The 21596-nt window shown below is 49.4% G+C and overlaps 12 protein-coding genes across 12 annotated transcripts; 7 read left to right on the forward strand and 5 right to left on the reverse strand.

Moving 5' to 3' along the window:
* Positions 1 to 539: 539 nt before the first annotated feature.
* N7484_003424 (structure-specific endonuclease subunit SLX1) lies at positions 540 to 1792 on the forward strand (the record flags this gene model as incomplete). The annotated part of the gene is made up of 2 exons (XM_057113844.1): positions 540 to 781; positions 838 to 1792. The coding sequence occupies 2 exons, from the start codon at positions 540 to 542 to the stop codon at positions 1790 to 1792; spliced, it is 1197 nt and encodes a 398-aa protein (XP_056973984.1).
* Positions 1793 to 1837: 45 nt separating this feature from the next.
* N7484_003425 (bifunctional thymidylate/uridylate kinase) lies at positions 1838 to 2562 on the reverse strand (the record flags this gene model as incomplete). The annotated part of the gene is made up of 2 exons (XM_057113845.1): positions 1838 to 2361; positions 2412 to 2562. 2 exons carry the CDS (start codon positions 2560 to 2562, stop codon positions 1838 to 1840), a joined length of 675 nt encoding a protein of 224 aa, XP_056973985.1.
* A 1058-nt stretch (positions 2563 to 3620) lies between these two features.
* N7484_003426 (PaaI family thioesterase) lies at positions 3621 to 4150 on the forward strand (the record flags this gene model as incomplete). Its single annotated transcript, XM_057113846.1, has 2 exons — positions 3621 to 3707; positions 3773 to 4150. 2 exons carry the CDS (start codon positions 3621 to 3623, stop codon positions 4148 to 4150), a joined length of 465 nt encoding a protein of 154 aa, XP_056973986.1.
* A 2102-nt stretch (positions 4151 to 6252) lies between these two features.
* N7484_003427 (uncharacterized protein) lies at positions 6253 to 6702 on the reverse strand (the record flags this gene model as incomplete). Its single annotated transcript, XM_057113847.1, has 1 exon — positions 6253 to 6702. One exon carries the CDS (start codon positions 6700 to 6702, stop codon positions 6253 to 6255), a length of 450 nt encoding a protein of 149 aa, XP_056973987.1.
* A 1321-nt stretch (positions 6703 to 8023) lies between these two features.
* On the forward strand, positions 8024 to 9599 carry N7484_003428 (tRNA-ribosyltransferase family protein; the record flags this gene model as incomplete). Its single annotated transcript, XM_057113848.1, has 3 exons — positions 8024 to 8249; positions 8351 to 9356; positions 9428 to 9599. The coding sequence occupies 3 exons, from the start codon at positions 8024 to 8026 to the stop codon at positions 9597 to 9599; spliced, it is 1404 nt and encodes a 467-aa protein (XP_056973988.1).
* A 402-nt stretch (positions 9600 to 10001) lies between these two features.
* Positions 10002 to 12144, reverse strand: N7484_003429 (methylenetetrahydrofolate reductase (NAD(P)H) MET12; the record flags this gene model as incomplete). The annotated part of the gene is made up of 2 exons (XM_057113849.1): positions 10002 to 11981; positions 12055 to 12144. The coding sequence occupies 2 exons, from the start codon at positions 12142 to 12144 to the stop codon at positions 10002 to 10004; spliced, it is 2070 nt and encodes a 689-aa protein (XP_056973989.1).
* Positions 12145 to 12617: 473 nt separating this feature from the next.
* Positions 12618 to 13220, forward strand: N7484_003430 (uncharacterized protein; the record flags this gene model as incomplete). Its single annotated transcript, XM_057113850.1, has 1 exon — positions 12618 to 13220. The coding sequence occupies one exon, from the start codon at positions 12618 to 12620 to the stop codon at positions 13218 to 13220; it is 603 nt and encodes a 200-aa protein (XP_056973990.1).
* Positions 13221 to 13335: 115 nt separating this feature from the next.
* Positions 13336 to 14160, reverse strand: N7484_003431 (uncharacterized protein). The gene is made up of 4 exons (XM_057113851.1): positions 14097 to 14160; positions 13956 to 13986; positions 13719 to 13866; positions 13336 to 13657 (listed from the first exon to the last, which is right to left on the reverse strand). The coding sequence occupies exons 1-4, from the start codon at positions 14111 to 14113 to the stop codon at positions 13398 to 13400; spliced, it is 456 nt and encodes a 151-aa protein (XP_056973991.1). The 5' UTR covers positions 14114 to 14160; the 3' UTR covers positions 13336 to 13397.
* A 277-nt stretch (positions 14161 to 14437) lies between these two features.
* On the forward strand, positions 14438 to 17446 carry N7484_003432 (glucan 1,3-alpha-glucosidase ROT2; the record flags this gene model as incomplete). The annotated part of the gene is made up of 3 exons (XM_057113852.1): positions 14438 to 14519; positions 14587 to 15328; positions 15382 to 17446. The coding sequence occupies 3 exons, from the start codon at positions 14438 to 14440 to the stop codon at positions 17444 to 17446; spliced, it is 2889 nt and encodes a 962-aa protein (XP_056973992.1).
* A 238-nt stretch (positions 17447 to 17684) lies between these two features.
* On the reverse strand, positions 17685 to 18077 carry N7484_003433 (uncharacterized protein; the record flags this gene model as incomplete). The annotated part of the gene is made up of 1 exon (XM_057113853.1): positions 17685 to 18077. One exon carries the CDS (start codon positions 18075 to 18077, stop codon positions 17685 to 17687), a length of 393 nt encoding a protein of 130 aa, XP_056973993.1.
* Positions 18078 to 18912: 835 nt separating this feature from the next.
* N7484_003434 (PQ-loop repeat-containing protein) lies at positions 18913 to 19891 on the forward strand (the record flags this gene model as incomplete). The annotated part of the gene is made up of 4 exons (XM_057113854.1): positions 18913 to 18956; positions 19024 to 19143; positions 19193 to 19405; positions 19477 to 19891. The coding sequence occupies 4 exons, from the start codon at positions 18913 to 18915 to the stop codon at positions 19889 to 19891; spliced, it is 792 nt and encodes a 263-aa protein (XP_056973994.1).
* Positions 19892 to 20201: 310 nt separating this feature from the next.
* Positions 20202 to 21338, forward strand: N7484_003435 (uncharacterized protein; the record flags this gene model as incomplete). Its single annotated transcript, XM_057113855.1, has 3 exons — positions 20202 to 20241; positions 20335 to 20674; positions 20741 to 21338. 3 exons carry the CDS (start codon positions 20202 to 20204, stop codon positions 21336 to 21338), a joined length of 978 nt encoding a protein of 325 aa, XP_056973995.1.
* Between the last annotated feature and the right edge of the window lie 258 nt (positions 21339 to 21596).

Consider the following 21596-nt stretch of genomic DNA (forward strand, 5'->3'; position numbering starts at 1 on the left):
GCAAACGGGCACATCATACGGTCCGATTATCTCTTGGATCAGGTATTTACCGACAGGTCCGAGCACTTTTTTTTTAGTTCAATACCGAGTGGGTTCGTTTGTGATACATGGAATTTTATGCATTGACTCACTCCCCTCTTGATCCATGTTGCTTATATCAATCGTATAGATTGAATTGGTAGCGTAAATCAGTCATCTTCCCTCGTCTGATTCTCAGTGTTATTTTAATGGCGTTGTAAATTCTAATTGTGATCCATAACATCCTTCAATTCCAATATCTACATTACGACTTGTCCGTACCGCGGCACGTCGTCCCATCAAGCTAAAGCTAGATCAGCGCGATCGGCCAAGCATTATTGGGGCCAAATCGCCTCATCCATATTGCTTACCGCGAGAATGATAAATCCGCATACTCGACACTAGACTTGTTGGGCAGTTTTGAGGTCGCAAATTGTCATGTGATCCTCATAGTTGACGTGGCCGTACATTCCCGACTTTCTTCCCAGAACAAGAAAACAAGCAAGGACCAATCTGCAACTATGGAGGTGCAGGCTGAACTCCGGCCAATCCCGGGATATTACTGTTGCTACCTTCTCCGCTCAACCGTCCGACACGCCTCACTCTACATTGGATCCACGCCAAACCCAATTCGGCGACTTTCTCAGCACAATGGGGATGCCAAAGGCGGAGCCAAGCGAACGGCTCGCGACCAACTACGACCATGGGAGATGGTCTTAGTCGTCGAGGGTTTTATGAGCCGCGTAGGAGCTCTCCAATTTGAGTGAGTTTACTCATATCCTCTTATGCAACATCAAACTAATCCTCTCATGTGACTAGATGGGCCTGGCAACATCCCGACAGAACGAGACATATTATTTCAGATGATGATGATCATCCATCTCAGCCAAAGGTCATTGTGAACCCAAAGACTGGGAAAACAAAACCACGCCCCGGTCGCTCTAGGAGGTCTTTGACGGCACATCTAGAGGACCTACATACCCTACTGCGATCGGGCTATTTCTCTACGTGGCCTCTACGTGTGCGTTTCTTCCGCGCAGATGTCTATCGCGTCTGGAGGGTGTGGAATGACCGCGTCGATGCGCCTTTTCCCGCGGACAAGGTCATCCTGGATGGAGATTGCTCAATGCAAGGTAGCGTCAATAACAATCAAAGAGTGGGTCACATTCAAAATCTTTCAATTGACTACACACCACTCGAAAATTATCTTGAGAAGTCGATGTTCATTTTGGATGATTCAGATGAGCTGCAATGTCAGATATGCAAAGTGCAAGTTGAGCCCAGCACGCAACAGGTCGTGATGTGTCCACACAGTTTGTGCCGAGGCACCAGTCATCTATTGTGTCTATCTACCCATTTTCTCACTGCAGGTGACGTCCCGGGTGCCCTTGTGCCGACACAGGGCAATTGTCCAGCATGCAAAGAAATTGTGGAATGGCCAATCTTGATGCAAGAGCTGAGTCTTCGAAACCGAGCTGAGAAGGAAGCCCGAACGATTCTGCGCAGGAAAGACAGGCGGAAGAAATTGGCGAAAAATTCGAGCAGCCAAGCCAGCCCTAAGAAATCAACCAGCACGCGAGACGTCTCCATCGAGCCAACGTGCTCTATAACCGAGAATGACCCCTTATTGGACGATGATTGGTGTGAAAAAGTAGAGCTGGAGTCAGATACAGAGTTTAGCAGTGGGAAACACACTGGATTATCCTCACGGCCCACCAGATTGGAAGTCGTGATTGAAGATAGCGACTGGGATGATGCGGAACTTGTGGAATGATAGGCGAAGAATATTTCATGGCTTATTATGATTGATTTAGGCATCCTAGTTGGCAAGCGGCCCCAGAGTCCTTAAAGGTCCGGTCGTCTGAAGGGTTGAAATGCAACCTGAGACAGCGCTCTGGACTTCTTGTGATACTTCTTCCAGTGACTTTCCAGCATCGATTACACGGATATCCTCCTGTCGATCAAACAAAGTACGGAATAGCTCCCGGACACGTGTCTGCATTGTCTGATTCTCATAGCGCTCCGCCCCATAGCCACCGCGCTTCGCAGCCTCCTCGGCGGAGATACTGAGGAAAAGGCAAATATCCGGGCGAGGGAGGCCAATCTCGGGCTGCCATGCCCACTCCAAAGAGAGTGTGGGATTGGCCTTGGCTGCAGAGTAAACGGCACCTGAGTAGGAGTAGCGGTCCACGATAACTGTGGTTCCGCTTGTGATCTCTTCTTCAATGCTTTTGGCGATCTCCCATCGGTTTGCTGAGAATAAAAGATGAATGGAATGGTCGTCTTGGTTGGCAGAGCCCACCAAATAGCTATTTATGAGCTGTCCAATGGGTGTTGTTCTGTCTAGGCAAATTTAGAATAATATCACCGCCGATTGACGGCATTTCACATACCTGGAAACCGAATGTATTTCACGGTCTTTCCTTGACTTGAGAGGTACTCTTGTAGCATTTCACATTGGCTCGATTTTCCGGCGCGGTCGAGTCCCTCAACGACAATGAGCGCACCGCGTCGCGTCGGCGCATGCTCTGACTGGTTGGCCATTCTGAATGAGGAATTGATATTTTAAATAGCTCTGCAGTGAAGAATATATTAAAATATAGTTTCATGCCCATTCAGAGATTCATGTACACTCACTATCTCTTGTCCACCTGATAATAAACACTTCAACCTATCTCGTCGCGTTGGGGCACGTCCCACATTCACGCCTAGCTGTGTAAGTCTCAGCACGGTGGCCAAATCGGTCACATGACCCATATACAGCACATGGATCTATGAGCGGAGCAATACGAGGGAAAATCACCTCAATCACTTGCGGAATCGTGCCAATGAGGGCTTATTGCTGCGGGGAGACCTGTCCAAATCGTATGAATATATGGTCACCTTGGGCACCACATGGAAACGTCGATTTGAAATTGAACAAAACACACTAAATATTGGTGACCTAGACAATTTATATGTACTTGTGTGTCAAATACCACCCAGTTTTCCCACGATATTTCTGAAAATACTTGGATGCCATGATCGGTAGTTGACTGAGCACATCCAACGTTGGAATTTCCTTACCTGCCTCCCGCTTCCAGAGTCGGCATACACCTTGACGATCAAATGCAGCTTGCTTGAGTGGTCCAGTGGTACTACCCAAGTGCTAGCCACAAATTTTCTTTTTATTTGGGCGTAGTGTTGGACTTTGAGAAGGATAGTACGATATACGGATTGACTCGCGTGACATTGCCTATCGACTTCAGTCAGCTTGTATAGTGGCGCCAAAACTCGCGTTCCTTAGCAAACAAATCCGTTCAAATGTTTGCCACTCGCCTGGCTTCTCTCCCCAATGCTGCCATTTAACGACTAAAGCTGGCTAGACTCAAGTAATATATTATGACATAGGTGACACGAGAGCGTTATGCAACCGTCATAGAAGAATAGTGGCATTGTCTTTTCAAATAGTCGACCAGGTCCCCCGGTCCGTGAACGAAGTGGACTGAAGTAACCTGTAAGTATGCATGTTTTTGGATTTTTTGTTTATATGATTGTCATCATTGAACTGTTTCTTTCCGAAGCTCGGCCATGCTGAACAGTTGGCAATTTAGACTTCAAGTATGGCACAAACATCATGCCCGGCTGCCTACTTTGAGCAAATGCCCCGCAAGTACCTGAGGATGCTTAACATGTTCTCTCACAAAACGGTAGGTATCTCAAGATAATCATCTATCAGTATTTTTGAATAGTGCGCCCTTTGCTCATACTACAGAAACCAGTCCTGTTATCCATTGAAAGTTTTACCCAAACACCTGATTCATCTGTCACATTTCGCTTTAAGGTAATTGAGGAATTATACAACGAGGCCCAAGTACTACATGGTGGATACGCTGTTCTACTTGTGGATGATATGACGACCGTTCTGCTTGGAGCTGTTTCGGAACCCAGGCTCTTTTCCCGGTTTGGCGCTAGTAAAAATCTCAACGCAAAATCTATCAGACCTTTAGAGTTGGGAGATGAAGCTAGGATTGTCTTCGAGTTAGAGTATCTTGGAAAGCGACGTGCTGTGTTGAGGGCAAGTTTTATAGGGTCCAAGGGAATGAGCTATGTGCTATATTGGGAAATGATCGAGCGAATTCAGATCCTATGATTTAATCCAAAGTATAATAGTCGTCTTCCACAAAGCGACCAGAGCGTCCGGTATGAGGAAGAACTTCATTGTGTCTGTAGATAGAGAAAGACTGAAAAATAAAGTCCGAAGGGACACATGATTTTCGCTCAATGTTGAAAAAGAAGGATTGTCTGGACCGCCAAACTTTTGGGTATAAGTGCAATGCAATTCATATCTTTCCATGTTCAATCTAGGTGAATACGTAGATTGAATGTATATTCATTAATTGGAAAGATTGAAATATTCATGCTTAGGGGTAAGGTGCATTGACACGGGCATAAGTGGGTAAGGTGCATTGACACGGGCATAAGTGGAACCTAAGTAGTACTAATTCACCCCCCCCCCCCCCACATGGTTGTTGGATTGGCGTTCGAAATGCATACAAGCCGGCAGCGCGCTGACAACCTTTGCCATTAATTGCGACATGACGTGGCAGGGTCCACCAGGAGAGATTATGGATTTTAAGATGCAAATGCTTTTTGGCCAGGTTGTCATCACATATTGGGACGCGCAGCTAGACGTCAGCGTGCTAGGCAATGGAACAACACATACCGACAAATCATATAGGGGGATCCACACAATCACTCTGAATGGAAACTTTCAGACTGCCAGTAACAAAAAGCTTGATTCCCCCATCAATGGTTACGAGCACTGTATTACGCCACACAATATCATGCTAATCTCAGCTGTTAATTTGACTCGATCAAACACCAGCCCTTTAAGGAGGGGAGCCCTGGCATGTGGGTGGTCGACTCTCTGCTGTGCGAAATTGACATCAAAACAGTATCGTCTTGTTCAGATGAGATGCACTGGAGAATATACCTATTTCCAAGACCAGACTTGACCTGAAGGGCGGTAAAAGTTTGACTGACGCGTGGGATGCTTACCACATAGACTCGATCACACCTACCAGAGATGAATATCTGGTTCACTTTCGCTACTTTTTCCCCTTCTTTGACGTGCTGGCTTGAACATATTTGCCCAATCGATATTTGATCTAGGGTGACAATGAAGGTAGCGGTAACTTTAAAAGCCAATGTTGACTTCGAATGGCAATTTGACTTCCGCGTCTACAATGAGTCCGATAAAAATCTAGTGCTCGATTTCATGAACGACGATGCCATGGAAAAGCAGGGCGAAGGCTCATCTGCAGGACTGGTTGTCTAAGTCGCCCTCGTCAGCAAAAAGGCATGGAGAACTTACCTGTTAACAGGTCCAATAGACAGCGTTATCAGCGATTCAATGTGACTTTCAGTATATTCCATACCTAAGAACAGAACAATGTCACTAGACTATGGTTTGATGACAGGACTCGAAAAGAAGGATGGAGATGGCAACGTGGGTTGGCAACAAATTTTGAAATGAATGCTTACCGGATATTCAGGTTCCCATGAAAAGCTCATCCACACTGGATACTGTCTCCTTTCTCATTCAGACAAGAGGGTATACTAATGATGTTTATATGGGCTTGGACGGAGCCATGGACAACCATAATTGGGCCATGTTTTCAATTTCATCTGAAACTTCGTCGTTATAGAAAGGCAAACTCCAACTGGACCATGAGCGCACTGGCATCGGAACTCATATCCACCTCGAGAATGTCAGCATTAAGCTTGTTTTTACTGTTGTGAAAGAGAACTAGAAAATGGTGGCCAAGTCACTTATTGCGTGGTGTGCTGCTTCTTTTGTTCATTGCGGGCAGGAGACTACGAATACGTGGTGCTGAGATGAGACTTTTTTTTGACACATACAGTATATCAAAGCCGCCAAGATACCACGTCGGCTACCGTTGTCCCTGCAGCTAAGGAAAATTTCCGAGTACCAGGCATTATTTGGTAGATATATCGAGTATATTTAGACTGTTATTGGAGCCCACACTCATCACATCTTCATAATTACAGTCGTAACCCCAGGCATCATTTGATTTTCCAGTGCGGTAGCATTCCTCCTCAATAGCAAGCTTCCTCTAGACCTGAGCAGCCAGACCATCCTTAAGCACTGAATGGGTGTCAGGACATCTAATAATAATTAAACATTTAGTTCAATGTTGAGATGTTTTTGAATGTCATTGGTCACGTACTTTAAGTTTGAGTCAAGACAAATTCCTGATCGTGACCACTTTCATATTCAGCAAGCTTCAGCTTGTTGCCAGCTGCGAGCTGCAGGGAATAACCACTCCCGCTTGCTACAAGCTCGTAATTCTGGCCCCCAACATATTCCGGGCGGAAGGATGTAGGCGCCTCACCATCATCAACAATGCATAGGCTATCCAACTCGGGGCAAGTGATGGATCCGCCGATGTTGTTTGTGACCACGAAGTATTCGGCGTTATTACTGTCCTTTGTGAAGTCCCAAATTTGGGCTGGATGTCCATTGGATTTCCTGAATTCGAGGTCCTCTTGACCAGTCACCTCGGTCAACACCATGGTCTTGTCGAGACTGGCTGAACCGATCGTATAGGTTCCCTTTGTAAAGCAGTATGCCGAGTGGCACAAAGCGGCAAGAGCGGTAAGAGCGAGGAAGGACTTCATTTTGTGGGTGGGATAAGATAGAGTGACCACAAGAATATCGGAAGAAATAAATGAGTTTAGGTAAAGACTTCAGAGAAGAGAGGCTTGAAGTAGCATCGTGTACGGAAGTGTAGGGACTTTTATATCTTTCAACACTTGGCCCGGATGGATAAGTTGACTTATTCATCATGAATATCCTGAAAAGAATGAGCCATCCATGCATGAACTATTGACCTGTGCATGAGTGGAAATCGAGATATTCACCGCTGTTACACAATAACACATACTATGCAGGGGGGCTTCGTGTCGGGAAAGCGCGATGCCGATCTGTCGATCAGTTAGTCTTGAGAATTGCTCAATGTATTCGTAATTCCTAACACCGACACCGATATAGAAAATGTTCAATGCCTCTTTTCAGTAGCTTCCATGTCGCTTCGGTCCGTCATTAGTCCAAGTGGTATTATATATACCTGCTAAATATCCAAGGATAATCATGCTGGGTTGATTCAGCTCCAGCTCCAGCTCCAGCCCCAGAGACCATCAATTGAGGCCATTCGCTGCCTAGAGAACCGGAGAAAGGAATGGAAATCCCCCAATGCAACGAGACGATCTGCTTTCACGGTGTACGGTATGGCATGAGGCTCCCCTGCGGGCATCGTGCATGATCGACACTACAATGTAAGCTGCAGTATTCCCACGATGCGCTGTCTCATGTGGCTGGCTGGTCGCTTAGTGGGTTCGTGGTAAATAAAAGCACAGATCTTGCAGGATCCACCTGGTGATATACGTGGAGCTGAAAAATGGTGCTTTGAAGTGTGTTTCTATTGATAATACTATCGCTGATGATCACCACTGTGGAGCAGACTATGGACTGATAGATCTGTGGGTAATATTCCCAGCCTCGCGGATATGGAATATCCTTGCACCACGGAAATCTGGTTCCAAAATTGGTCATATTTGTTAACATTCCTCCAAAATTGACCTGAAGACAAGGGGATGGGCATGAAGGGCGTAGGTAGGACTTGGGGAAAAACTAGCGGAAGGCGATGATAGGCGACAACATTTGAACAAACGCTGCAAACTGACATTATTATTCTCTACAGTATATTCTTCACGTTGTGTCAATCTGGACTATCATTTGCCTGATGCGATGTCTATCAAGTTGTTAAACTTGAATACATGTCGATTGCTAATTTTTCATACCCGTAGGCCCGTAGAGCCGTAGCTCTGCTTTCCATCAAGGCGGCTGGAAACGAAGCTAAGCGGTTCCCGCGAGTATTTTTCTGCCGATAAGACTCACCCCAACCCTCCCATAATGGTCAGTCCATGACAACGAGCTGCCATGGACTTCGAGACTTCAGGAATATCCAATATGACCTTCAGTGTTCTGGGCCCTGCCGCGCCCGTCCTGGCACCACGCGCCGGCACATTGGCGATCACTGGCCGTAAGACCTTGTCCACGCCGCATTATCTGCCCGTCACGTCGCGGGGCGTGGTGCCTCATATATCCCACGACAATGTGCGCAAAGAGACCGCGATCAATGGCCTATACGTTGGACTAGAGGATTGTATGTGCGCCATCACCCACAAACTCTGGATTCTCCTTTCCAACCTCTCCCACGCATGCGCTCTTTCTGCCTCCAACTAACGAGGTATACACCTAAATCAGTTATCGAAAAGAAACACCGTTCCCCGGTATTCAAAATCCCTGTCGAAGCAAATGAGTCGCCATTGCGAAAATTCATGTGCGCGTCCAGCGACTTGCCTTTGGTTCTAGGCCCGCGTCGGTTCCCCGCCATCCCCTGCCCGCCGGTAAACACTCAGACCTCAATTGCGGTCTCCACCTCAGATGGGTTCCACCAGTTGTCGGCCCAACAATATATCGAGGCAACGCAGAAGCTAAAACCGGATCTTGTCATTGGACTTGCGGATGTGGTTACTGGAAAACCACCCGGCATCAAGAGGAAGGCCAAGATGGTGGACCGGACACATGCGTACACGCGGGATGCGCTAGAGCGGTTATACGGAGACGCCGTTGCGGCAAACGACAAGTGTCAGGCGGCGTACTTTGCGCCGATTTTGCCGCTTGATAATGCTCAGCAGTCTCTCTACTTGGATGATTTGGCAGACGAGTTCCGTGACCGTCTTTCTGGGCTGGCATTATATGAGTCTGCTTGTCTTACCTTCATCCCGGAGTCGCTGGGGAATTTGCCTCGATTGCTCATCAGTGACCCCAGGGGGCCCCATGCGATCCTTCGTGAGGTCATGCTTGGCGCAGACCTTCTGACCATACCCTTCGTAGCTGATTCTTCGGATGCAGGCATCGCGCTTGACTTCACTTTCCCAGCTCCTCCTAAAGGCGCTGATGAGAGGGAGCCACTGGCCTTAGGTATAGATATGTGGTCGTCCGAGTACGCGAAAGATACTTCTTCCTTGCGTGAGGGCTGCCAGTGCTACGCTTGTCGACGCCACCACCGTGCATACTTCAATCATCTTTTAGCTGCCAAAGAAATGGCCGCGTGGGCTCTTCTTCAGATGCACAATCTTCACACCATGGATCTGTTCTTCCAAGGAGTCCGTGAAAGTATTCAACGGGGCTCTTTCGAGCAGGATGTTGAGGCGTTTAATCGCACTTACGCCTCGACACTACCTGAATCAACCGGCCAGGGTCCTAGGTATGTTGGAACTTGCACTGATTGGAATTTCAACCGTAACTGCCACTTTCTGTATGCTAATGAGTATTTAGACTTCGCGCCTACCAGCACCCCTCCGGGTCTAATCAACCCAGCCGCGCGCCCCGAGTATATGGTCGTCTTGACGATGCACTCCAGAAGTTCCAAGATTCTCAGTCTTCTGTTGCTACTCCTGACACTGATGCAGAGGGTCTCGAGAAACATGGCTTCGCCGGAAAGGCTTAGAATAACTGTCTGCGTCATTCCCATTGGCAGCATAAACCAGCGCGTTCCGTCCAGAAGCATTTTGGCGTCTTTTTGGTTTTACTAAGTGCATATATATGAGTTATGAAGAGACAACGAATATATGATGGAGATGCTTAACTCAGTAATCCTACACGAAGTAAACGAAATGCATAGAGTTTGGGTAGTCATCCCATCAATTGCACGCTCAAATACTATACAGGATCCCATATCTCATGATACCATCAATCCTTTGCCCATTTCTAGAAAGAAGTGCATTCTCATTGAAATGAAGAAGAAAATAAAACAAAGCTGAAACATAATGGAGAAGAGAAAAAAAAAAACAAATAATTGAAATATTTGTTGCAGGGTATATCCAGCAGTCGTAAAAGTAAAGGTCGGTCACTACTGCGTCTCACCCGCCAACACGCGCCACATCCACTTAACCTCATCCTCTTCCTCCTTTGAGCCAGGCTGAGTGCCAGCACCAAACTGCTGTCCAACAACACAAACAAGCCAGGCATCATTCTTCGCAGTATCGAGGAAGCGCTCGGTAGGCGAGTTGCGCGGGTAGACGCGGCGCCATTCCTCCCAAATGCGGAATGCCTCCTCACCCCAAGCGCGGAAGCTGACTTCTTCGATGATAGTGGGGGTGATGATCTCTTTGCCACGGAAGACACCCCAAGTGACAGCGTTAGCACTGTCCGGGTTTGACTCGTCGGCATCGACGTCACCGGACGAGACCGGGTATGAAGACTCATAGAGACCCTTGTGATTGATGGCGAACCAGGCTAGCTTTTCGTTGGACTTGGCGAAAATAGGCTGGAGGATCGTCTTGTAGTCGTTGGTGGAACAGAAGAACTCCACGAAGGGCTTCTGGAACACAAAGCCCTCACGAGGGGGACCCCAGCCAAAGATGGAGTCGTCACTGCGGACGCCGTTGACAGCGGGCTGCGAAGCCAATGTCCACCAGCCACGGCCATCGATGAGCTTAAGCAGCTCCGGTCGAATAAGGTCAGTCTCCGGGTTCAAGCCACCAGTACCTTCTTCAGCACCACCTTCAGACCAGGGAACCATGTGAAGTTCGCCGGAGACGTGACGCCGGAAAAGACTGTTGAGGTCGGAGCGGTCGACGGGGGTGCCCCACAGACGGCGGGCGACGGCAGAAGTGACGTGAAGAGAGGGACCGTATCCATCAATCTCACCGAAGGCGGGCGAGCGGGCATCACCCCATCGGCCGTTGGGGAAGTCATCCCAAGTGGCCTCTCTACCAAGAGCGCCGAGACCCTCAGAGATGAGAAGGGTTGTGCTGCGGTTAGGAGGCAGAGCAGGCATGCCCGAGCCGTCAGCTAGAGCCTCATGTGTGGAGCTCCGGGAAGAGTCTTTTCCAGACAGCTTGTCAACAATGACACGGTTGTATGGCTGCGAGTTAATAGATGACCGGCGTCTTGACTGAAAGGTACGGGTTGGGACGTCATCAATAGACACGGTAGTGTCAATGTCTATCGCAGTATCGTCCATGTTCACTGAGAAGGGTGGGATCATGTCACACTGTTCCAGGATGAACGACACTGTCTTCTCTAAGTTCAACGTATAGAAATGGAAACCCCGTGGCCCGGGGGACGGAAGCTCTCTGATACCTCCCACAATCTCACTGACGATATCCACACCGGCTCGCTTGACAGCATCATCATCATGTTTAACAGCTTCAATGCGTTTAGCAACTGCGTCCGGCACCTTGACATGGCTGAGCTTTGTCACACGGGTGAGAATCTTGTAGCTGTGGATAGGCATCAGGCCTGGGATAATCGGGATGGTCTTGAAGACACCCGACTCGTGGCTCCGAAGTGTACTCTCAAACTTCTGGTACGCTTCCAGATCATAGGTCAGTTGTGTCATAATGAAGTCTGCACCGGCAACAGTCTTCTCGATCAAGTAAGGCAGATCGCGCATAGGATCTTGCACATCCTGGAAAGAATCCGCCGGGTGACCCTCCGGGTACGCAGCGACACCAATGCAAAAGTAGTCACCATGTGTCTTCTTAATGTATTTGACCAGATCCACAGCGAATGTAAAGTCCTTGTTGCTGTCGTCCTCTCCATCCATGTTGTATTCCTCGCTGCGGGGCGGATCTCCACGCAGGGCCAGGATATTGCGGATACCCAGCGCCTTTGCCTCCATCAACGCCGTATCCACCAACTCGCGGCTCATGTTGGTACATGTTAGGTGCAGAACGGTAGTCAACTGCAGCTGGCGCTGGCAAACCTCCGCCAGCTCGAGGGATCGGGCCGCTGTGCTTCCGCCTGCACCCCAAGTAACCGTCACGAATAGCGGACGAAGGGCCTGTGCCATACGCTCCAAACGCGCAGACAGGTTGACCAAACCCTAAAGTAGCATTGTCGTTAGCAGATGCTCATATTTCTGGTTCAGCAATATTTCATGCGCGGGGTTACCCCACCATTCGAGTCTTCGGCGGGAAGAATTCTAGGGAGAAGTAATTTGCGTCCGGCGGCAAGGCCGCGATCTTCTCTGTGAGTTTCTTCTCCATCGCGATGGCTGTTTTGAATGCAATGGAATAGGTTTAGGAAGCAAGAAAAGACTTGGGCCGAGGTGGACCGGACCATTCATGGGTTCTCCAGCAGGCCGCAGCCGGGAATTGGTGATGTCTCCGCCTGCCGGTGGCCAACCCACAAACTGGGATCTACATTGTGTAGACCTGTTTTAAAGCCTGAAGTTACTCCGTTTCTGTTACTTATTATGAAATGGCCGCTTGGACCTCCATGCATCAACCATTCGACGAGAAGATTACCCTCAATTTTCTATGTAAAATTGTTAAAAATTGTTTGAATCCAAGGATCGACCCGAGCCAGATTACTCAGCGCGATACGCGATCGCCTTCGATCTAATCACATCGATGGTGGAATTCGGAATACAGCCTGTGCTCCCCATTGCCCAAGCTAACCATGTTTCCCTGTTGAAGCCTAGACTCCCGAGTCATTGTCGTTCAACTTGCCGCTAACAATGGCATCACGTTCGTTTTCTCGCTTTCAATGGAATGTCGCGCAAGCTAGATTTCCGTCGCGACGGAATCTCTCAACTCCCCCAAAATCCTCAATACCGAAAGACTCTCGCTCCCGATTACGTCAGTTCAATGATCGACTTCCTCGTTTCCTTCGTACCTTTACAACACCCCTACTGGGAGCTCCGGTGACCCACGTCACATCATTCCTCATCTTGCATGAAATCACCGCCATCGTGCCCCTGTTCGGACTGGTCGCGGCATTCCACTACGGCAATTGGATGCCAGACCTAGCATCAGGATCGGGGGAAAACAACGCTCTCGATGAAGGGGTTGCACGGTTTGGGCGTTGGCTAAGGAAGAATGACTGGGTCGATGAATCCGACGTCAGTGTTTTCACAGAGCATGAAGCAACGGCATCTGGGGCCACCGTGAAGGAAAGGGCAGGCGTGCGGCTGATCCTCGAATTTGCGACAGCCTATGCGATTACAAAGGCTCTATTGCCCGTTCGGATCGCGGCGAGTGCTTGGGCAACGCCTTGGTTTGCGCGAGTCGTTCTTAATCCAACAACCAGAGCAGCCAAGCGGCTAATTGGGAGAACTTGAGAAGGAATTACCAAGTGTGATCTAATATAGAAATATAATGATGAATCATATGATCCTTGTATATTGTATTGGGTTTTCAAAGCCATCAGAGGCCTGTCTTCAATTATCGCATTCTATGTTGCAGAGATAGTCGTGAACAGACTCGTCAGACCCTAGACATCATGGAAGACGAATGATTTATTCGTAGACCCAAGCGGCGGAGGCCTGCTTGTAGATGTTGAGCTCGGAAGGCTGGAACCAGAGGGCAATCTCCTTCTTGGCGGACTCAACGGCGTCGGAGCCGTGGCAGACGTTGCGGCCGACATCGATGGCGTAGTCACCACGGATGGTACCGGGGGCGGAGTCACGGGGGTTGGTGGCACCGAGGATGACACGGCCAGTCTTAACGACGTCCTTGCCCTCCCAGACCATGGCGCAGATGGGACCGCTCAGCATGTCTGGTGGGGTATTAGTGGGGGAATTCTAGAATTGATTGAGTCGGAAGACTCGGCGACTCACAGGAAACGAGACCCTTGAAGAAGGGCTTGGTGGCGAGGTCAGCGTAGTGCTTCTCGAGGAGCTCCTGGCCGGGGGAGGTGAGCTTCATGGCAACGAGCTTGAAGCCACGGTTCTCGAAGCGAGAGATGATGGGGCCAATGAGTCCACGCTGTAGATATTGTTAGTCTATGCGACTCAATTGCCGGTAGAATCCTTCGTGCGTTGAATTCATCGGTGCAGGAAGTCAGCTCTTCGTACCTGGACACCATCGGGCTTGATGGCAATGAAACTGTAACAATTTGATTAGCTTCACCGCCAGGCAAAGAGGGGTAGCTAAGCAAAGACCAAAGCTAGAGAGTATAGAGTGTGGGAGTACTCAGGGTGAGGATTATGACTTACGTCTGCTCGTCGGCCATTTTGAAGAATTGAATTGAAGATCGGGAAATCTGCAAGGGATGAGAAGCAAGAAGGAGGAGGAGGGAAAGAGCGAGAATAAATACCTGCCAGTCTTTTTTTGACCAGCCATTGGTCGATGGTGGGGCACGAGGGGTGTTAGCCTAGACACCTGAATACCTTATTGCCTTGTGGCCTTAGGTGTCTTACCCCAGCTCTCCACCGTCAGGCCAGCCTGGAGCTTCCCTATCACCAAAAACTCCACTGCGGATGCAGGTCATCATCCACCTCGGAACATTATTTTTGCCCAGGGATTGAGGGTCTCTGACTGCATATCTGTCTACAGCATGGCCCGGAGCCGGCCCGCGTCCCGATGGACGCTATTCCTCTCTTTACTGGTCCTTATCGGGTGCATTGTTGTCCCCGGTGGTGAGTTCACCTTTTGAGCTATATACCTACGTGGAATGGCTGTAAAGTCTAACAATTGTCTTGAAAGTGACCGTGAAGCATGAAAATTTCAAAACATGCGACCAATCCGGGTTTTGTAAGCGCAACCGAGCTCTCGCCGACGATGCCTCCGCCCAAGGTACATCATGGAGCTCTCCGTACGAGCTTGACCCGACCACTGTACAGTTCAAGGATGGTCAATTGACTGGTGTCCTGATCAAAACTACTACTACGAACGATAAAGTCCGCCTGCCTGTCATCGTGTCTTTCCTGGAATCTGGTGCCGCGCGCGTGATTGTCGACGAAGAGAAGCGCCTGAAGGGTGAGATCGAGGTCCGACATAACAGCAAGGTGAACAAAAAGCGGTATGATGAGACGGAGAAGTGGGTTGTTGTTGGTGGTCTGGAAATAAGCAAGTCCGCCGCGTTGAAACCCGAGACTGAGGCTGGTTTCACCAAAGTTCAGTATGGGCCAGGTGACAAGTTTGAGGCTGTAATTCGTCACTCGCCATTTGAGCTGGAATTCCAGAGGGATGGCCAGACCCATGTTCATCTGAACCACCAAGGTCTTCTGAACATGGAGCACTGGCGCCCTAAGGTTGAGAAAGAGGGGGAGTCTGAGTCCCCGTCCGCTGAGGATGAAAGCACTTGGTGGGAAGAGAGCTTTGGCGGTAACACCGATTCCAAACCTCGTGGCCCCGAGAGTGTTGGTATTGATGTGACCTTCCCCGGTTACAACCATGTATTCGGAATTCCTGAGCATGCGGATTCTCTTTCGCTCAAAGAGACTAGGTACTTTCAATGTCCACTATCATATCGACTGGGTAAAACTAATAATGATCTAGGGGAGGTCCTGGAAACCATGAGAACCCATACCGCATGTACAACTCCGACGTCTTCGAGTACGAGCTCAACAGCCCGATGACCTTGTATGGCGCTATTCCTTTCATGCAGGCGCACCGCAAAAACTCCACAGTCGGTGTCTTCTGGCTCAATGCTGCCGAAACCTGGGTCGACATCGTAAAAAAGACCGCCTCATCGAACCCGCTCTCTTTGGGCGCCAGCTCGAAGACCAACACGCATACTCATTGGTTCTCCGAATCTGGTCGTATCGATCTCTTCATTTTCCTTGGCCCCTCGCCTCAGGAGATCAGTAAGACATATGGAGAGCTTACTGGCTATACCCAACTGCCCCAGCACTTTGCCATTGCCTATCACCAGTGCCGCTGGAACTATGTCACTGACGAAGATGTAAAGGAAGTGGATGCTAAGTTCGACAAATATCAGATCCCCTATGATGTGATCTGGCTTGATCTTGAATATACCGATGACCGCAAATACTTTACCTGGGACCCGCTTACTTTCCCCAACCCGAAGGGTATGCAGGAGAAGCTTGACGAGTCTGAGCGAAAGCTTGTCGTTCTTATCGACCCGCACATCAAGAACAAGGATAACTACTATGTCTCGCAGGAGCTCAACAGTAAGGGTCTTGCTGTTCAGAACAAGGACGGTGACGTGTATGACGGTTGGTGCTGGCCCGGCTCTTCGCACTGGGTTGACTGCTTCAACCCCGCTGCAGTGCAGTGGTGGAACAGTCTCCACAAGTACGACAAGTTCCAGGGATCAATGTCTAACCTGTTCATTTGGAATGATATGAACGAGCCCTCAGTTTTCAACGGGCCAGAAACCACCATGCCCAAGGATAATATTCACCATGGAAACTGGGAACATCGTGATATCCACAACGTGAACGGTATCACTCTCGTCAATGCTACTTATCAGGCCTTGCTGGAGCGCAAGAAGGGCGAGGTGCGCCGACCATTCATCCTGACACGCTCATACTACGCCGGAGCTCAGCGTATGGCTGCTATGTGGACTGGTGACAACCAGGCCACCTGGGATCACTTGGCCATCTCTTTGCCGATGGTTTTGACCAACGGCATTGCTGGATTCCCCTTCGCTGGTGCTGATGTTGGCGGCTTCTTCCATAACCCGGACAAGGAGCTGCTGTCGCGTTGGTACCAAGCTGGAATCTGGTACCCCTTCTTCCGCGCTCACGCTCACATTGATACCCGGCGTCGTGAGCCCTACTTGATCAGTGAGCCGCACCGGACTATCATTTCGCAGGCCATCCGGTTGAGATATCAGCTTCTGCCTTCTTGGTACACTGCTTTCCACGAGGCTTCGATTAACGGTACCCCGATCGTGCGACCTCAGTACTACATGTTCCCCGACGATGAGGAGGGATTTGCCATCGACGATCAGCTGTACCTAGGTGCTACTGGTCTTCTCGCGAAGCCCGTGGTGACCGAAAACACATTCACCACCGACATTTACATTGCCGACGATGAGAAGTATTATGATTACTTCGACTTTACCGTCTACCAGGGTGCAGGCAAGAGACACACTGTCCCCGCCCCCGAGGACAAGATTCCCTTGTTGATCCAGGGTGGCCACATCGTTCCCCGCCGGGACCGCCCTCGCCGCAGCAGTGCCCTCATGAAATGGGATCCGTATACTCTCATTCTCACACTGAACAAGAACGGCGAAGCCGAGGGTACTCTCTACGTTGATGACGGTGAGACCTTTGACTATGAGCGTGGCGGCCACATTCACCGTCGCTTCCAGTTCCGTGACTCGACTTTATCGTCTGAGGACCTTGGCTTCAAGGGACCCAAGACTACTGAGTACTTGAAGAGCATGGCTGGCGTTACGGTGGAGCGTGTTATTATTGTTGACCCACCGAAGGAGTGGAAGGACAAGAGCACTGTTACCGTCATTGAGGACGGAGCCAAGGCCGCCTCCACCGCATCACTAGAGTACTTTGAACAGCAAGGCGGAAAGGCACCTTATGCCGTTGTCAAGAGCCCCAATGTTGGGATTGGAAAGGCGTGGCGGATTGAATTCTAAGGGATAAGCTGTTGTTCCTAGATACGACATACATGCGATATAAATTTTCGAGGAATTTGATATAGCCGTTCTTGAAATTTGATTCCATTCAGTCTATCACTATTAATGCATATGACGGTTGACTGTTTCCTCTCTCTGGGGATGCCTGGCAACACTGCCTGTGAAAATACAATAAGTTGATCAACTTCTGCCTCCTTCCGAACAAGCTAACGGACGCAAATCATATTCTATTCTTATACTACTCAATCTCATGCCTTTCTGCATAAATTCGGCAAGTGTTTCCCTCAAGGTCATGGACTTCTAAGGACAATGTCCCACTCCTAGACAGATACCAGCCCACCGAGTTCTCTCCAATAAGTTGCCAGGTGCCTTTGGCATAGAAGCTTGCCGGCTCGTAATTAGGATAGTATTCGCTGAATATTTCCATCGTTTTGTTATTGGCAGAGTCAAGAGCGTCGAAGACACCCTCGATAATGAACTCTGATTCGTCCAGGCGCGTCACTTTTTCATGGGCAACGACAAAGACATAAGATTGTGTAGCTTGCCGAGCAAAGTCCTCACGCGAAGCCTCATAATGTGCTCTGTTGACTTCATCAATCAAGTCGGCTGGAAAAGGATTTGTGCGACTCATTTTGTTCTTGTATAGCGCAGGAGATTAGAAGCCGAAGAGGAAGAAGATTACAGATTGAGCCAGCAAGTCATTTGAAATCAACAACAAAGAATGACGTGCAAAAAATGAATCCGTCCATACCGGGTCTCTTCATTTGACCTTTATAGCAAGGACCCTGGGTTCAATTTCCCCCTAAGTCTGGCTCTCTTAAACCCAAAAATCGAAAACCACCCGAGACTATCCTTTAGTCCATACCAGATGGCTTGCCATCAGTTTTACAGCCAATGGCAGAAATCCCCAACCCCAGTCTGTTCTAAATTAGGCAGTTCACGCCCCAAGGTTCACGACTATCTCCACCAAAAAGACAGGGGGCTCATGCATACATTTGGCCAGCAGGCTCAACACGGCGGCTCCATCACGACTCGGCGGCTCCGCCACGACCTGGCGGCTCCGTCACGATGGAACTGCCGTGTCCATGTAAAGTGACCCACTTGTCCCACGGGGAACAGACACTGCGATATTTGCGAGCAAAGTGTCTAAAATAGTATGATCATGATCGTCTGTTTGAGATGATAGTTGAATGTGAGTATGAATGTTTATACTTCAGTGATCGACGTGCTGACATAAGCTGGAACGGGGAGAAAAAAAGCCGCTTGCGTCGCCACGTCTGTGGTCTCCTGGTTCCCGATCCTCGTTCCTGTCGCAAGACTTGTTTGGGTCATCGTTTGCCCCTGGAGTTTATACAAAATCACCTATCCTCTCCAGAAACGACCCATCCCCAGAGACAAACGAACCGTCACGCCAATTAGTTGAATTGTATACCTTCCGGGCACGGCGGAACTTCTTCACCGGCAACATGTATCTCATTCAACTGGCAATTGACTATGCCGCTCCTGTGTTGTACGCTTGAAACAATTTCATATTCTGGCTATAGAGGGATGCCAATGCTAACCGTATTCTCTTATAGTCTCATCTCATCTCCTCTTACCTCATACCTCGACCAGATTCTCAGCATCCATCGCTCGAGGAGCTCGGCGGGTTTCTCATTGGACATTCCTCTGATTATGCTAGTCGCGTCAATCTTGAAGTGAGATTCCACACCACATATCGCGTACTCTGACTGACCTATGTATTAGGGTCTTCTACTGGTTCGGAGAGTACTATTCTAAAGCCCTTCTGGCGCAAGCGATGGTTATGATCGTAGTGCAATCGGCATTACTCAAGGTTGCACTGGACAACCGGCCTGCCACTGGAGCAAAGAACGGCATTGAACACACCCCATTTAGCAGCGGCAACAACGGTGGCCTGACGCGGCCCTACGACTTTTGGCAGTGGAAGAGCACAAAACCGTAAGTTTTGAGCACCTGCGACAAAGAACCTAGACATATCTAGCTGGAAATACTGACCCACTGTGCTTTAGGTACTGGATGTTTCTCTCCTACTTCGTCGTCGCTCTGTTCGTGCTTCATCTCACCCCGATCTCTGACTCCCCCTTTTACATCAACCTGCTGGGCTACATCGGTCTCGCCGTTGAGGCTATTCTCCCCATCCCACAAATCTTGGCCAACCACCGCTCTGGCTCCTGCAAAGGCTTCCGTGTCTCTGTCTTGGCCTCTTGGTTGATCGGTGACTCGATGAAGATGAGCTTCTTTTTCTGCAGCACGGAGACTATCCCTTGGGCATTCAAGCTCTGCGGTATGTTCCAGTGCGTCTGTGATTGCTACCTGGGCTTGCAGTACTGGATGTTCACTCGGAACTCCGTTCGCGTTGCAGGCAGCTCCCAGGAGCAAGAAGGGCGCTGGGGCGCCGGCGAGAAAGATATTCGCATGACCTAAAGACTTGCTACTGTTGTTTTTTGCGGCATATAATTCCTGTAGATAGTGGGGATCCACTCCAACCATAGCGATCATAGATCTGTAATAATTTGAATGAAACGACTTTTATAATGCAAATATCCTTGCAATTCGAATGAGCGCATTACAGTAGATGTGACCTTGTGTAGATGTGTTGCACACGTCTGCCCCGCAGGCGCCGGTTCGGGAAATGATGAAATGCGAGCCCCGCGATTGAGTTCGGCTTTCTTTGTTCGCGACCACCCTGCTCAACAGCAATTAATACGTTGATTGCTGATATAAAACTCGAAAAATGGCCACTGTGTCTACCATTCGCATCGGCTATGTGCCTGGTACGTCCTCGAGTAACGCTTAAAGCTTCTTGTTCACCGAAACGGCCTATAGCTATCTGAGCCAGATGTACTAATCTCTTCTATTTTGAACAGAGCACTATCTGACCCCTCTCCACCTTGCCTTGCGCTCCAAGGCCGTTGCATCTCTTCCCTTTAAGATCGCCCTTACTCCATTCCCGTCTGGAACGGGCCATATGATCACATCGCTGCGCGGCAATGAAATCGACATTGGCATTGGTTTGACTGAGGGCTGGGTTGCCGGGTTGGCCGGCAAGCACCAGGCACAAAGCGCCGGAGATGGTGGATACAAGGTCATCGGACACTGGGTCGACAATCCGCTCCGATGGGCAGTTGTCACAGGTCGCAACCGCAGCGAGATCAACGGGGTGCCGGACCTCCAGGATTCAAGAGTCGGAGTGAGCCGTCTTGGAAGGTGAGCAAGCCGCTATAAGAATGGGAATACGGCCACGAGAATCACTCCCTAACATTATATTACCAGTGGCTCTCACATCATGTCCTTCGTCCTCGCCCAACAGCAAGGATGGAAATCTGACTCCTTGACATCCGTCCCTCTTGGACCCTTCGGTTCCCTACGGAACGGAGTGACTTGCCAGGACGAGACTAAGCCCGAGCAAGCACCCAACCCCACGGCTGAATTCTTCATGTGGGAGCACTTCACAACCAAGCCCTACTTCCACCCGACAGCGGAGAAGCCCAACCCACCGCTTAAGAAGATCGGCGAGATCTTTACTCCCTGGCCCTCATGGATGATGGTGTCATCGACAGCGCTTTTCCCCAACCCTGCAAATGATGACCGTCTTGCACAGCTGTTCCAGGCTCTGGACCTTGGAATTCAGGAATTCGAGGCCGATACCGCTCAAGTGGTGAAGCTTTTGGGCACTGGTGAGCTTGGCTGCACTTATATTGAGGAGGATGCTACGGAGTGGCTCAAGGATGTCAAATTTACCAGTAGCACTCGTGGTGTGGACAGTGAAGTCATCAAAGGTGTTGTGGATGTTCTCAAGGTGGCTGGTGTTATTGACTCGGCCATGGACAACGAGGAGGCCATTCAGCGGGTCATTGGTATCCCACGATGAAGGGATCGAGGTGTTATACTAGAAGCCACGTTGACATCGACAGGTCAACGAATACTCTACAGGGTAAAATTCTCTGAAGACTTTGTAAATTCATATTTGTTCACGGGACTCCACGTCGACACATAGACCTCGCCCCGCATAGACAGATTCCAGTTTATCATTGCATCTCAAAGTAAAATTTCAAACAGACGAATCTCAAGGCCAGGTTGCGGGAGTGAGATTGGATGAGGGGGATTAAAGGTTAGAAAAAGAGAGGAA

The sequence above is a fragment of the Penicillium longicatenatum genome (genome assembly GCF_028827895.1).
Source record: "Penicillium longicatenatum strain IBT 33135 chromosome Unknown contig_2_segment0_segment0, whole genome shotgun sequence".
NCBI classification, from domain to species: Eukaryota; Fungi; Ascomycota; class Eurotiomycetes; order Eurotiales; family Aspergillaceae; genus Penicillium; species Penicillium longicatenatum.

Bases quoted from the DNA above. Each gene is read 5' to 3' on its own strand.
- N7484_003431 (XM_057113851.1), bottom strand. The intron at 13,867-13,955 runs GTACGAAGAGCT...CAATATCTACAG, and splicing joins TCAAGCCCGATGGTGTCCAG to CGTGGACTCATTGGCCCCAT. The intron at 13,658-13,718 runs GTGAGTCGCCGA...ATACCCCACCAG, and splicing joins CTTCAAGGGTCTCGTTTCCT to ACATGCTGAGCGGTCCCATC.